At 46.2% G+C, this 14,953-nt stretch overlaps 1 protein-coding gene across 5 annotated transcripts in view; it reads left to right on the top strand.

Annotated features, from left to right (window-relative positions):
* The window catches only part of FHOD3 (formin homology 2 domain containing 3), a 449,329-nt gene that overhangs the window by 264,555 nt on the left and 169,821 nt on the right, over window positions 1–14,953 (top strand). For all 5 annotated transcript variants that reach the window (XM_025886682.2, XM_025886681.2, XM_073898306.1 and 2 more), the window contains exon 7: window positions 9,964–10,075. In XM_025886682.2, the coding sequence (XP_025742467.1) occupies window positions 9,964–10,075 (112 nt within the window). The remainder of the gene's footprint in view (window positions 1–9,963; window positions 10,076–14,953) is intronic.

The following is a 14,953-nucleotide window of genomic DNA, read 5'->3' as shown; positions in this document are numbered from 1 at the left end:
GCTCATCCTATGACTTCTCAGACAGCATGGATTTTTTGCTCTTCATACATCTGGAAGTCTAATTAATTGGGGTGAAATGATTCGGCTTGTACAGCCTGGTCTTTCATCACTCTAACACACAAAGTCTGTCTCTCTGTATGGATCCCCTTCTGGTCCATGGGGGAGGCCCCAGGGCCCCCACCTCCTGTGGGTTCTCCAGGGATGCCTCCGGATGCAGTCACGGAATCTGCACTCTCTGGATGGCTGTCCACCTTGGCTCACCCTGCTGTCTCCATTTTTCTGTTCCACCCCATGGGATCTAATTTTTCTCAGCTGTGCCCCAGGGTGCTGATCACAGATCTCTAGGCTTCTTTCTTGCTGGGTGGGGATAGGCATGCTTGCATACTACTGAAACCGTGAGGTGGTGACATCTAGGCACAAGTTGCTGTGGAAACAGAATAATGGAAACATGGGGATATTTTGAGGAAAAGCCTCCTAGGTTTGGGGTTCTGGATATGGATACATAAAAGCGGGAATCAAAGATAGGGTCACAGTTCTGAGTCGGGGCAGCCAGGAATCTGGTATGGCCTCTGGCAGGAATGAAAATGTAGGATATTGGGATTCATTGGCAGGAAAACTTTGGCACCTTGGTTTTGAGGTGAAGGTCCTGTCCACAAGGAGGGCTAAGCCAGGGCCTCCATGTTGTCAGTTGCTCCAGGAAGAGGAGAGGAGATTCAGGGAGCTCTTTGGTCTCAGGTCATTGGCATATCACTGCCGTGTGATCTGTACAGATGCCCCACATGGGAGTGAGAGCTGAAGCTCTTTTTGAGTTACAGAATATAGAACAGAACCCTGGCCTCGAAGAGATGGCAAAGTCTGGTTAAAGATGTTCCTTATATTCACCAGCCACCTTCCTGATCCTTCTAGAGGCAGAGAGCACCATTGCTGGACCCTGGAATGGGTGGGAAGCCTGCCTTCCCGGGACCTGCGTCCACCTCTCTGATATTAAGCAAACACTATGCACTGCTGTTTGGAGCAACACACCCTCACTTGCCCCTGGAAGCTTTTTGAGTATTTAAAGGCCATCAACATATCGTCCTGTCCAAGCTAAACTTGATGGTTTCCACAGAAAGTCCTTGGCAACATAACTTGCAGTTCCTCAGTATACTGGATACAGCGTCCTTCTACCACAAATCCCACTTTTGATTCATTAGGCTTTTCAGCAGCTGCCCTGGGTGCTGGCTCACATCAGACTGATAATGTACTAAACCTCCCAGGGATTTGGTTTGTTTGTTTGTTATACATCCTTTTTGCTAGTTTCTTCTACTCTCTATCTCCGTGATTGATTTACACCTAAATGCAGGGCTTTGCATTGTATCCCACTGGTATCAGGTCAGAGTTCTGGCCTCAAGATTATTTTGCATTTTGCTTTGGCCATTCATCACATTAACTGTTAATTCTAGTTTTATTTAATATAAATTTAATAAGCCAAAATGTCGATACAGGCAAGGAATGCTTAAGCCGATGAATGAAGCTTGCAGGTAGACACTCATCAGTCATTTTAAGGCCATTTTGGTGCAGTTAGTGGGAAGGCACCCACCTCTGATCATCTTCTAGCCTCATTTCTTCATTGAGTTCTAAGGCCAAAGTCAAGGTATGCTGCATCTGCTGTTAAGTGCAGAGCTCTGAGACCAAATACACCTGTCTGATCCTTTGGGTGGATTATTTTTTCATCTATAGAATGGGGATAATAATCTATAAAATGGGAATGAAAATAATAGTGGAGAATATGTAAAACACTGATTATTGGAGCTGCACATAAGTGCCCCGTGTTGTGAGCTAACCTCTCTTCTCCCAAAACTTGTACCAACTTCCTGCTTAAAAAAGGGAGATGTGCTCAGCTTGCCAAAACCTGCTCACCTGAAAACTGCTGATCCCAGGTGTTTCCTTCTCTTTTCTAAGTGCTTATAAGACATTCATCCAGAAAGCCTTTGGAGCATATTGCCAGGGATCAATAGAGGGTTTAATAAAGTGTGGGATATCAATTTTCCACTTCATCGGTAATCCTTTTTCTGAAAATGGGGACATTAACTTTGCATTGTTTGAGGTGCCTGTGTTGTAAAATCTCAGAACGACAAACATTATGCTCACTTATTAGTATTATGAGGGATCATATTAATTAACTTATTCAAATGTAGAAACTGAAATAGAGTTGCCATGTTGAGAAGTCATTATCTGAATTCCTGTTCTCACTCTAGGGGACCATCGGATGTACCATTGTTTGAGGTACATAATTTTCCAAGGTTTTTAATGTCTGCATCTTTGGATCCTCACATGAGGAAATGGAGATTGTGTGCCTTCATTAGAATCATTTTACCTTCAGTAGGATGCTTGTTAAGATGTTCTTGCATCTAACTTCTGTCCAGGAAGGTGAAGTTTTAGGCTTTAAAATGTTGCATAAAAATATGCTTTGCATGGTGAAAACTGATTCACTCTCTTTTCCTCTGTTGCATTTTGGGCAATTTCTGTTGGCTTATCAAGTTACCTGATTCTTTGCCCAGCTATTCGAGTCTTCCTGATGATCTTGTGAAATACATTCTTCGTCTCTTTTACAGTGCTTTTTATTTCTAACATTTCCAACTGACCCTTTCTAGTTTCCCTCCCCTGAAATTTCTCATCTGTTCATGCACATTGTCCACCTCTTCCACCAGAGTTAATATACTGATCATTGTGAATTATAGAATTGCAACATTGAGTTAAATCTGGTTCTGTTGATTGCTTAGTTTCTTGATAATAGGGGTGGGGACTTGGAGTTTTTAAAACTTTCAGTGATTTTTTTTTTATGATCAAAAGAGTAATATTCTCTTTGTATAAAACTTTAGAAATACAAAAAAAGTCAAAATCACCTGAAATACTTCTATATAGATCTAAACATTAACATTGTACATTTTCTTCTCATCTTTGGAATCTTTCTTACATAGTTAACTCTATATTACAAGCATTTTCCTGTGTTATTACAGTAAAACATATTAAAACCTATGTAATAGTCATAGAAATGGACTGTAATTCATTTGACTTTTCTCACATTAATAGAATTGTTTCAATTTAAAGAGCTTTGTTACTAACTTCATGAAAACATAGCGAATGAGGTGGTGTTTGAATATTTTTCCATGTTTTCAGTGTTTCATTTTTAAGATTTAAAAAATTATGCAAGTTTTAATGGCATGTTCAAGTAATATTTGTGTTAAAGGGATGGTGGGTACAAAGGGTTATCACTGTCTTGCTGGTTACTTGGCTACATACAGCCAGAAAACGAATTCTCACCTGTGTGACCACTTGGATGCCCCATATAAGGATGATCTCAGTGGAAGAAAAAGAAAAAAAAAAAAAAGGAGAAATAGTTTCACTCATTATTATTTTAGGAAGATGTCAGGGAGAGAGACAAGAGATTTGAGCCAGGCCTTATGGGAGCCGGTATGCTTGAGAGGACACTATGGTCCAGGATGGGCCTGCAGCCGCAGGGCTGGAGAGCAACTTCTTCAATCCACTCTGAGATAATCCGCTTCAGGGAGCTGATTTGTGGTGGGAACCGTAACTCTCAAGAGGCTTGTTGATGAACAGAATAGTAGTTTCCTAGTTTACATAGGCAAGATCCCCATGAAACAGGAGCAGGGGGTGGGGCTTTGACTCTTCTGCCCTGTTCACATTTTCAATTCACATTTGCCATTCCTCAGGCTTAGTTGTCCTCTGTCACGTTTCCAGGGTTGATTATTTGCTTAGGAAAGTTCTTTAACCTTTATTATAGCTCACAAGAGCATATTTGTCTCATTTCCCCAAGGCTTAAGTTTTTGCACGAGAGGGAAAGATGGGGCTCCCCATAGTACAGTAGAAAGAGTCAGATTGGCCTTTGTGTTCTCCTTTGACTTTCTTCAGAAATGAGTCGTGTGACAAGTTGGGTAGCCTTCTAGAACACGAGACTTTGCATCTGAGAATGGGGACGTCACTAACTGGACAAGGCCCAACCCTGTTGATTTCTCGCCTTCATTTTGTAAATATTACCAGGGTGTTCTTTAAGGCAGTATTTTAGCGCCAAGTTTTTGCTATTCCTTAGTTAACAATAACAGAGTGGATCTCTGTTACCTACTACCATCCAACTCCTCATAATTACATGGAATATCCTAAAAGAAAGTTAGCAAAGTGGGTATCTTCTGGCCTTGCCCACTTTTACCCATTGTTCTCTAAAGAAAACCTCCTGCTGAACCCCAGAATTTTATCTCAATGGAAAGAAGATGTTCATTTGTAGCATTTTTTTAATTTTGATATTTAAGTATTTCCGAATACTCTGCTGTATGTTCCATCCTGCAAGATTTCCTCTCCACTAACTAGGAAATCCTTAAGTGGTTCCCAGACTCACACTTGGCTACTACACGAATCACAAATATAGTCTGGTTCCCTTTTTGCGAATTCCATTAGGTCATAAGCAGGTCGGCCATCAGGCCCTGAGGCCATAGCACATGGCTTTGGTGCAGGTCACTTCCTGTCCTGGCAGACGTGCCAACCCTGGTCTCCATGCACCTCCCCCCACCCCATGCCAGATACCTACAAAGCCACAGCGCCACAGCCCAGAGTTCTGTACTCAGGTAATCTGTTTGGGCCCACACTTGATTTTTGACCAGACCCATGTCATTTTGCAGACAGTATCTTAGAAGGGATAGATTCAGGGTCTGAGGTATCTGTTGGACTGTTTGATAAGCAGTCACAAATGCTTTCAGCCCGTTCTGAGCTGCTTGCTCAGGAATTCTCAGCTTAAGGGTATGTCATTGCAATCGTTAAAATGAGAAGGTCTTAAAAGTAAGTGTCTTTAGTCACTTGGCTCTTTGTTGTTGTTAAAATACCCAGTATATTGTTAGTTCTGGTAAGCTGATAAACAGTGTGGAAAGCTTTATAAGTCAGTTAGCTTACCAATTTCTAATTTAGCTTTAATAACCAGCATCTACTTCTAGAACATATATTTATGCTTTTTTAGTGGAAAATGAAACAAATAGAATGAAACATGTTCTTCTAACTTCCTTTGTAATTTAAATCCTGAGGTTTGGAAATTGTTTTCTTTTTATCGTTGTTGAATTTTTAGAAGAGGAGTAGGAATTTGGAGATTTTTTTTGGAATACTTTTATTTCTACTTAATAAGCAGCATATTTGACCTTCTAAGTATAGTTCTTGTGTTTCTCTAAGTACAATAAAACATGAAGGCAGTTCCAGTTTGCTCTAATGTGCAAGATTATTGAGAAACTGGCTTTTATTCCTTTTCCATACATCTGGTACTTGCATTTTATCTAAAACCCAGATACCTGGGTTCTGTACCAGCTGATACCACACTCTTTCTGTGGGTTGGCCCAGAAAAGAAAAAAAAAAAAAAAGGCAAAGTGCTATGTTGATGGTATCCTGCCACCCCTCCGTCAGGCTCAGCCTCCCTGGCATGGAGGCCACATTGGATCCCCAAGCTGTTTATGGAATGTGGAGGCTCAATCCCCAGACTGAGGCTTGACCCGACAAACATTACATCCCTCCGTCAAAAGGCATCTCTGTTCCTCTGAAGGCTCATGGCCTCTCTTTTATGCTGAGTAAGAATGGAGTGCAAGATGATAGTTGCAGCAGAAAGTAAAGCTCAGCCCAGTGGCCCCCAAAGTGTGCTAAATACTTAAGAGAAACACAATTCACAGCTGGCTGCCTGTTCTTGTCCTTCCCTCCTAACAAGGGGGTTGTCTCAGAGTCCTGTGAAATACTGTGATTTAGCTACATGGTTTAAAGCAATATAAAGCATAATGTATTATAATGGACTAGTGTTAAAATAGAATACTAGTATTCCCTTGAATGTAATTATATAAAAGGTAGGGAACGTGTAGCTCAAGGGCTGACCCTAGACCCCCGGCGTGTTTCCTCTAGCCCTAAGGAAGTGGGATTATTTGTGGGAGCACGAACCCAAAGGCTGTCACCCAGCTTTTCTCTTCCTTGGAAACCCACAGGCAGCTGGATCAGCTCCAAGCCGGTTCTACTGACCCTCCCTCCCCACCGTCAGGGCTGTCTTCTGGCAAGTGCTTTCTGTCCTCAGCAACCTGGCTCAGAGCGCTTCTCGGACAGAGAACACTCAGTTGTGGAGTGTGGAGGTATTCTCAGTCCTCTCTCAGCAGCGTGACGACCATCTCTGTGCAGTCAGGACCATGGCTTTGTTATCCCCTCACAGAACCCTGTTGGGTGCTGGGCGTCTGGAAAGCCCTCGATCTTGTTGAAAGAAGCAGCATGGCCTCTTGGGATGGGAGGGACCTTAAACGGGGTCAGCCATTGCACCACCATCCAGGTTCAGTATTTCTTCTGCAGTGGCCTTAGCAGGTGGCCACTCAGAAGTCTCCAGATGTGAGGAATTTGCCCACTTGGCTTTGCACCACTGCTTCTGAGACTGACCCCTTTTTGCCCTGTACTCCTTTATGACTGGTCGCTCTCCCTTCTCATGAGATTGATGTACCTTCAGAACGAGAATCAATTCTTACTGACTTTCCTTCGGTGTAGACAGATGGGCGTATGTTTGAGCCTGTAAACCATTGCAGTGAAACCTGTCATCAGAACATGAGGGAGCACCAGGCAGAGCTGAAAATCCAACAGTTCACATGGGAGGGACACTGCCTTGTCCCTTGGAGGAGCCTACAGCGGCAGAGCCGGGCTGTGGTGTGTGTGCTGGCCCCCGTGTGGCTTGCCCCCAGCTCCCTCATTTGTGGTCCTTGCTCTTGCTGCCAACACTGTGCCTGCCTCTCTGGTCTTTTGCCGTCCTGTGGTTTGTCCCTTCCCAGTGGACATGGGCTTGTAACCTCCTTCGCCCTTCCTATTAGAATGTGTCTCAGATCAGTGCAATGGCACCAAGGGTGGATTTTTAAGAGCTCTGCGATGAGCAGCATGTTTAGACTTGGAGGAATGGGTGTGTGGCCTCTGCTGTGGCTGTTCCAAGGCTTTGGAGGGTTTTGACTGTATTCCAGGTACTTGTGGGCATCAAATTAAATGATTTCTGGATAAATCAGGGTTGATGTAGGAACCTTTTAAAGTAATGTGCTTTTATTACTTTCAAGTCTCTACAGTAATGCTAGTAAGGTATTTCTGGGGAGGAGTCCCACTGGACATACTTGGTGATTAGTTAGGACATGCTTGCAATTAGTACCAGGCATTTCCATAAATTCACATTCTGCCCTTTTCTCTAAAGTAGTTTAACTATCGAACATGTTTGTTAAATTCACATAGTAAGGCTTCTAAACACACATAAATGTAAACTTAGACTCAATAGAAGCCGAAAATCATGAATCAGAAGAGTTTGGGATTTTTTTTTTTAAATAAAAATACAGTGCCAAAAGAGCTCCATACAGAGCCTTTACAACAAAGGAGAAGCAGACATGAATAGACATGTTGAGACCAATAAAAAAAGACTTTGCTAGAAAACCATGGATTTGTTTTTTTTAAATTAGCCTCATGAGGGAGAATGGCTAGGGGGTTCTGGGTCCCTGGGACTGTGTTGCCCAAGATCTTGTGACCACAGAGATGCTCAGGAAGAACCTTAATGAGAGGGGCACAAGGAGGGGGCCCCCCCACTGAGACCAGCTCATGGGAGGAGTGGGGTGGGCACCAGCCAGGATCTTGTCCAGGAAGGCACTGAGAAGGCTTAATCTACTTCATAATAGTCCGCCCACTGAGGAAGTTGCCTGGGCTTGCTAGGTTGTTTTATTTACCTGAAGAACTGTCTACGGCTCTAAACATACAAAGATAGAACAGTTCATTATGCCTTGCCTCCCCCTTCTGCCCCCAACCTTGTGGTTGAAAAAAATACTCTGGAATTCAGTCTGTTCCTAGTATGGGAGCAGGGGACTGAATGCAGGACTCAAGTTACGCAGCTTAAAACTCTCTAAAGAGTTTAGAGCTCTCTAACGAATTCCATTTTCAGGGTGGTAAGGACATAACGGTGAGGATGGAAGCCCAACGCACTGCTTGTCCTCAGTATGATTGTGGAGGGGCCCCGGTGAGCAAAGTGCAGGGTGACCCCCACTGGCCACTCAGTGTGTGGCAGGACCTTGCGCTGACATGGGGAGTGGAGGGAACAGGCTGGGGTGGTAGATGGGATGGAGTGAGCCCGTGTGAGATCAAGGGTTCTCTTCTAGCCACCTGCATTTGAGGTGCTTGTTAGCATATGAGTAGCAATGTCAGGGGTCAGGTGGGTGTCAGAGCCCAGGAGTTTGGTCAGGCCTGTTTGGTGCAACAGTTAGCATTGAGCCATAGATAGAATTTAAAACCAAGAGACTGGATGGTCTCACCTGGAGAGAGTGTATGGTAAGAGAAGGGAAAAATGCAGGAGTGAACTCTGAGGCCTTCCCCCACCTAAAGTTTGGTACCCTAGAAGGAGCCAGCAAAGAAGTGGCCGCTCGAGGTCGGAGAATGGGGTCAGCCATGGTGACAGGGAATTGTTCTTGGAGGGAGCAGTTGTGTCATGTGCTGTTGGGGGTTGCAGTGAGCAGAGAAGCAACCATCGGATTTGAAAACATGGAGGCCATTGACAACCCTAACAGGAGAAATTTAATTTGCACGATGGTGACAGATTGGGTTGAAGAGTCTGTGGGAAGTGAGGAAGTAGAGGCAGGGAGTGTGGCAATCCTTTTGAGAAGTCTTCCTATAAAGGGGAGCTGAGAACCAAGGCACTGGCTGGAGAGAGATGTGGAGTCAAGAAGAGAATTTACGAAGGAAGTATGCCGGAGGAGAAAGGGCGAGGAGGTCGAGGTGTTCTCATGACTTCAGGGAAATTACTTGATATGGGTGATGTTTTGATACTATTCACAGTGGGGTGCACGATGCTCTAAGTTCCTTGTGAAATCTACATGTGCCCCTAGTATTTTGATGTGAGCTCTTGCCTCTGGGAGGGCCTGGGTCTTCCTTGGGCTGCAGATGGAGAACCTGGAGCTGATTCTGTATAACCAAGGTGACGGAGTCAAGGGGTCGTGCATTGACTGGTCATTAACTGATTCATTTATTCAGTGAGCAAACATCGCAGAGCCCACTCCTTGCCAAATGCAGTTCCGGGTCCTGCAGACAGGACACGATGCAGATAAGCCCCCCTCCCCTTGAAGGTGTTACTGTCTGTGGGGGCCGGGCATTGCCAAGCAAATGGCTGGGGCTGGGATGGTAGCCCAGAGCAGGCTCCTTATTTCTTAGATGCGTGATTTGAACCCATTTCCAGGAGAGAGTTGGTGGGTGAGTTCCTTTAGAAGGGGGTTCTTGGAAGGCGGGGCTCAGGGAAGGGAGACTCTAATGAGTTGCGGCAGCAGCACCTGGGGGGATGGGGAGGGAGGTGACCTGAAAACGCCCCCTACACAGGTAGCCGCCAGGGCTGGAGAAGCTTCAGCTGGGAGGCTTGGGAATTTCTCTGGGTGGGTAACCTGTGGCCTGTGTGACGGAAGGCCCTTGGACCATGGGTGGCTCCTCACAAATGCTGTGCCCTGGGCCCAGCAGGACCGTTCGGATCCCTGCTTGCCTCAGCTCAGTGGTGTGGCTTTGGGCAAGTCCTTTACCTTGCTGTGCCTGCTTCCTTACCAGAAAAACGAGAATTGAAATGTGATGGTTCCTACCTCATGGTGCTCTAGTCTGTATAAAATGAAGCAACCGACGTGGCAAGTGCTACCTTGTTTGTTGAGAGACCACAGGGTGTGAGCTCTAGAGCCAGATTCCCTGGGTTCAAAATCTGGTTATATTTCTGTCTGTGGGCAGGATAGTCTGTGCCTCAGTTTCCTGATCTGTGCAATGGGGGATAATAGTAATTCCTGCTTCTGAGGCATCTGGCAAAGGAATCTGTGTGCTCACGGAGAAGAGTTCCCCAGGCCAAAGCAAGCATGGGGGCCAGCCTGCCTTCAGGTGCACACAGACTGTCCACAGCTGCATGATGCTTTTCTCTTTTCTGGGTAGTTCCGGCTGGTGGTGAAGACAGCCCTGAAGCTGCTGCTCGTCTTTGTGGAGTACTCCGAGTCAAATGCACCTCTTCTGATCCAGGCTGTCTCTGCTGTGGACACAAAAAGGGGTAAGTGGTCTGCACCCACTATTACACCAAGGTGCATGTGTCTGCTGGAGGGGGGCTCCCGTTTTTAACACGTTTGAAACAGAATTGAGAATGAACAGAATTCCCTTTGTGCGGACTCCCTGCTGTTGGAAACTTATTTTTTAGAATTGTAAGTACACAAAGATTAGGGATGGAACCTGGTTTAACAGTGCAAAGAACAGGGATGCCTGGGTGGCTCAGTCGTTAAGTGTCTGCCTTCGGCTCAGGTCATGATCCCAGGGTCCTGGGATCGAGCCCCGCATCGGGCTCCTTGCTTAGCAGGAAGCCTGCTTCTCCCTCTCCCACTCCCCCTGCTTGTGTTCCCTCTCTCGTTGTGTCTCTCTCTGTCAAATAAATAAATAAAATCTTAAAAAAAAAAAAAGGTGCAAAGAGCGGCACTCATAGCTTACCTAGGTCAGGTCAGACCCTGAGCTTACGTTTGTGCCCCGTCCCCAGCCCCCTCCACTGAACCCAGAGAACCAGCTCCTTCTCCCCTTTCCCAGTTGTCCCGGTCACTGTGGCTCTTTTCTTTACTCCTCTCACACGTGCTTTATTGGCTCTGACCCTTAGGTGTTCCTTGAATGTTCTCCCTTCCTTCCCTCCAATCCCATACTCCTCTACTGAGGGCCCTCTCCATCTGTCACCTGGCATCCCTCACCTCCCCAAAATGCTACCCTCACCTCTGCTATCGGCAGATTCTTCTGAAACACAAATTTGGTCACATCGGTTCCTTGCCGGTGGCTTCCCAGTGCCTACAGAATTAGGTCCAAACCCTGCAACTGACCCTTCACCATCCAGCCCCAGTGCACCTGCCACCCCCACCTCCCACCTGGCCTGCACTGCCCCTTCCCTAGCGTGGGTCAGTCACGTGCACTCTGAGCCCTGTATGTCCCCTTCTCTGCTGTGTTGTTGTCACTGATGCTTCCCATGAGCGTGCGCCCTGCTGGAGGGCCGCAGGGTCTTTGGCTCTCCTCTTGGTATCCCAGAGCCTAGCTGGCCCACAGCAGGCAGGCCTTCCATACAGGCCTTTGGATTTGGTTTAGTGTCTAACATGCCGTGGCCCCTATAATATTGTGAAGCTTGAAGCTAAAATGTTAGGAGCTTTTGGTTTTGTCCTTTTAAGAAAATTTAGGGGTTGGTTCTCTGGTAGGATATTATCGTTACCGCTGTCCTCCCCACGAAGACCCAAAGAAGAACCAAAACTTGATAACATTTTTTTTTTCTTTTTGTAACACTAATACTCTGTAGAAAATTTGGGAAAAAGTATAAAGGAAGACCATAACAAATCACCTCTAATCTCACCGGACAAATAATTGTTAACATGTTGGTATATTTCCTTACAGTTTCATGTATGTATTTCCATGCTTATGCACAAAGCAGCCGAGATACAACTGTCAAAAACAAGGGGCCTAGATAGCACTCTTTGATTCAAACCATTTGTATCTCTGACTCAGCATTGCCCTGAGACCCACCTTCTGGTGCTGAATCTCAAAGTAGCTCACTAGTTACTTCGACATTTTGCATGTAAGTTAATGAAAGCCCCCCAGGGCCATAAATTGAGCTCTCATACGTTGCCCATGAACGGACAGGCAGATGTCAGCACCAGGCATGGTGGATCGCAGGCTGGAGGTAACTCTAGGCTTGTGCCTGAGGGGTGGGGAGTTGTGAGAGAGACACCCCCTCGCGTGCGGACAGGGACCTTGAATCTGGAAGACGGATTGCAGACCAGGGCAGGCCTGTGTGTTTCTACCACAGCATGTTTCCATCTGGTGCCACATTTTAAATCTCTTATGGCCAAGAGCAGATTATGGGGCCAGCTGAGAATGTTTAATGAAGACAGCCAGTTCCTCAGAAACCAGGGTTTGTGTTTCCAAGGCCAGTTAATGAAGTTTAGGGCCAAAGGTGAGTATATGGGAAGACAGAGAGGCAGACCCTTTTATTGGTCCTTGGAGGGATCATACTCCATCCCCCAACTCTGGGGATTACTTTAGGACAGTTGATGGACTTCTTGTTTTCCTGTCCTAAATTTCGGGTAACCCATGGGCCCTTCTCATGGGGGCTGCATTTATGGGGTAGGCCTTCTCACGGTCTTGGGGTCCTCCTTTGGCTTCATTGAGTTCAGAGTTTAGAATCTCCTTCCTTGGACTTCACATTCTATAAAGGGTGCGTTTTGGTTTTTTGGTGGTGGGGGGGGTTGGGTAGAGGAGTGATCCTGAGATGACCCAGGACTTGGTCCCCACATCTATGACTCCATCAACCAACTCAGCCAGAGGCTCTCTGCCATCTTCACTGTCTCTCCCAAGACAAAACGATGGCCATCTTTTCCCAATTTGTTAAAAAAAAAAAAAAGGTAGCTAATGGGTTGTTTTCTCAACTTGATGGCTTTGCCTATAATATTTCTTAACTTCTTGGCAGCTACTGCATCTGACTGCTACTGAGTGCTAGGCAGCTGAATAAAAAGCAACACTAATGGAAAAACTCAGACATAGCCTATCACGTGGTTTAATAGCATGTTTCTCTGTGGACATGTGTGGTCTTGGCCGTGATTTTATAATGCATACATATAACATCATCCTATTTTACTGCTAGTTAAATTGTTCCTGAGCCCTATGATGGAATTAAACATCTAAATATGTCATGGTGCTCTGCAGAGAGCACCGTGACTCCCAGGTGGGTTTCCACCTGGCCAGTTTAGAAGCAGCTCTTCATTTCCCTCTCAGCTGGGTGAAGGGCTAGACAGAGGTGCCAGAGGTGACTGAGGGCCAACAGAGCATGTCCGTTGGTGTACAAGTTTATAAATAAGCCATACATTTTACTCCTCAAAGTGGCTTCAGATCCATTCCTCTGTGGGCTAGGGTGGAGAATGAGCATGTTGAAGTATAGACGGGGTTGTTTTTTTTTTTTAAGATTATTTATTTATCTATTTGACAGAGAGGGACACAATGAGAGAGGGAACACAAGCAGGGGGAGTGGGAGAGGGAGAAGCAGGCTTCTCGCGGAGCAGGGAGCCTGATGCGGGGCTCGACCCCAGGACCCTGGGATCATGACCTGAGCCAAAGGCAGACGCCCAACTGACTGAGCCACCCAGGCGCCCCAGGGTTTTGTTTTTTTTAACAGAAAGGAATTCTTTTGGATGCTGTAAACTGTCAGATTTAAATAATCAGCGAAGAAAACCAATAAATAAGGTAGGAGTCCTCAAAAATGACCACCACCTACAGCAGATGAAGTCCAGAACAACTTGGTCTGGTTGCTTTAGAAAGACCATGCAGGCTGTGCAGGGGTTACCCAGAAGGGTGCGTTCTGTGAGTGTTGATGGTTTGCCCTTTTGCCAGGAGTGGGCCAGCTGGGGAGCAGGGATAGAAGCTCAGGGGTCTAAGTCCATCATAAGGACTAATAACTATGAATTAAGTAATGTGAAATATGCCCCCTTTGAGCCAGGTGGTCGGCCCGTTTGCTCAGGGGCTGGAATGGAGAGGTGACTGACGCTACTGTCCCGGGAGTGGCACAGTATCCAAGCTGCTGCTCGGTCACCTCTTTCCTGGTGTCTTCGGTCACTTTCCTATCCTGGTGGCCAGGGTGTGCCAGGAAGAGAGAAAGGCCGTGAATGTGGACAGGCACCTGTGAGAGGGCCTGGCTCTGTCTTCTTGCCATCAGCAGAGGCTCCCTTTCATTGAGACTGTCCCTGTGGGGGTTGGCAGGAAACTGGTTGAGAACCGAACCCTCTGCTCCCCTGGAGAGGTGCCCTTCCCACTGACTCTATGGGTCTGCCTCTCGGAGTGAGGGTGGGGAGGGTGACCAGACTGGGGAATTTATTTTGAAATTTCAGTCATAAATCTTGAGTCAGCGCTTGGGTCAGCAAGTGCTTTTGGGGTCAGCACTGCTTTTGAAGAAGTTCCATTTTCACTGGGATGTGAGGTAATGAGCTATGACATCGTTCCTAAATGTGTTGATCACACATGATAGGGGAGACAAATCCAGCCATTCTTTGAAGCCATCCCATCTCTGACTTCTGCTCCAGGGTGTAGTGATCTGTGAAGCTCCCAGAGCATGGTGGAAGTTAGGTGATGAAACTCCAGCTCTGTTTCCATGGTTATCTATAGCAGAAGCATGCATAAGTGCATTTGACAGTCACGTAGAACGACATGAAACATGCTGCCCTTCTGATGGAGTGTTAGATCACCCCGTGTACGAGGCATTGGGCTAAATATCTGTCTTTGGAGGGAAGCAGTTACCACAGAGACCTAGGAGGAAAGTCAGAGGGAGAACTCATTGAGTCATCTCTGGTGTGCTTGCTTCTGGGTTGAGAGAGAGGCCCTGCGGTTTGGCGGGAAGAAGGGACCTGCCTGGGAGCGTGTAGAAGCTGGTTGGGTAAGCGTGGGTGTCACCACCGCCACCCGCCACTATGACAATTACAGCTACTGCTATTCAAGTGCCTGTTATGTACCAGACACTGTGCCAAGTATTTTTCATACAAAACTCATTTATTCAATAAATATTTAAATGCCACCTATGTGCTTGAAACATCCGAGGAAAAAACGGGCTCTCGTGGAGCCTCTACTCACAGAGCCAATGTCTGGGGGTGGAGCTGGAGAGAGACAGAAGGTCATGATTAAAGAAATTATTATCTCCTCATGTACTTCATGAGCGCTAAGGCAAAAAGACAAAGTGCTTTATCTCCCTGACACCTCCCGGGATTGTCCAAGGTTGACACAATCACTCCTATATAGATGCATTTCCTGAGCCCCTGTTCATTCCAGTTCTTTGGGGCATCAGATCATATGGTTTACGATTCTAATACAGGACCCAGCCCCCTACACACACACACACACACACACACACACACACACACACACACACACA

The sequence above is a fragment of the Callorhinus ursinus genome, unplaced genomic scaffold (assembly GCF_003265705.2).
Source record: "Callorhinus ursinus isolate GAN/ISIS: 27379988/994484 unplaced genomic scaffold, GSC_fseal_2.0 scaffold11, whole genome shotgun sequence".
NCBI classification, from domain to species: domain Eukaryota; kingdom Metazoa; phylum Chordata; class Mammalia; order Carnivora; family Otariidae; genus Callorhinus; species Callorhinus ursinus.
Note: the sequence above shows the minus strand (reverse complement) of the source record. Positions and strands in the feature narration are given on the sequence as shown.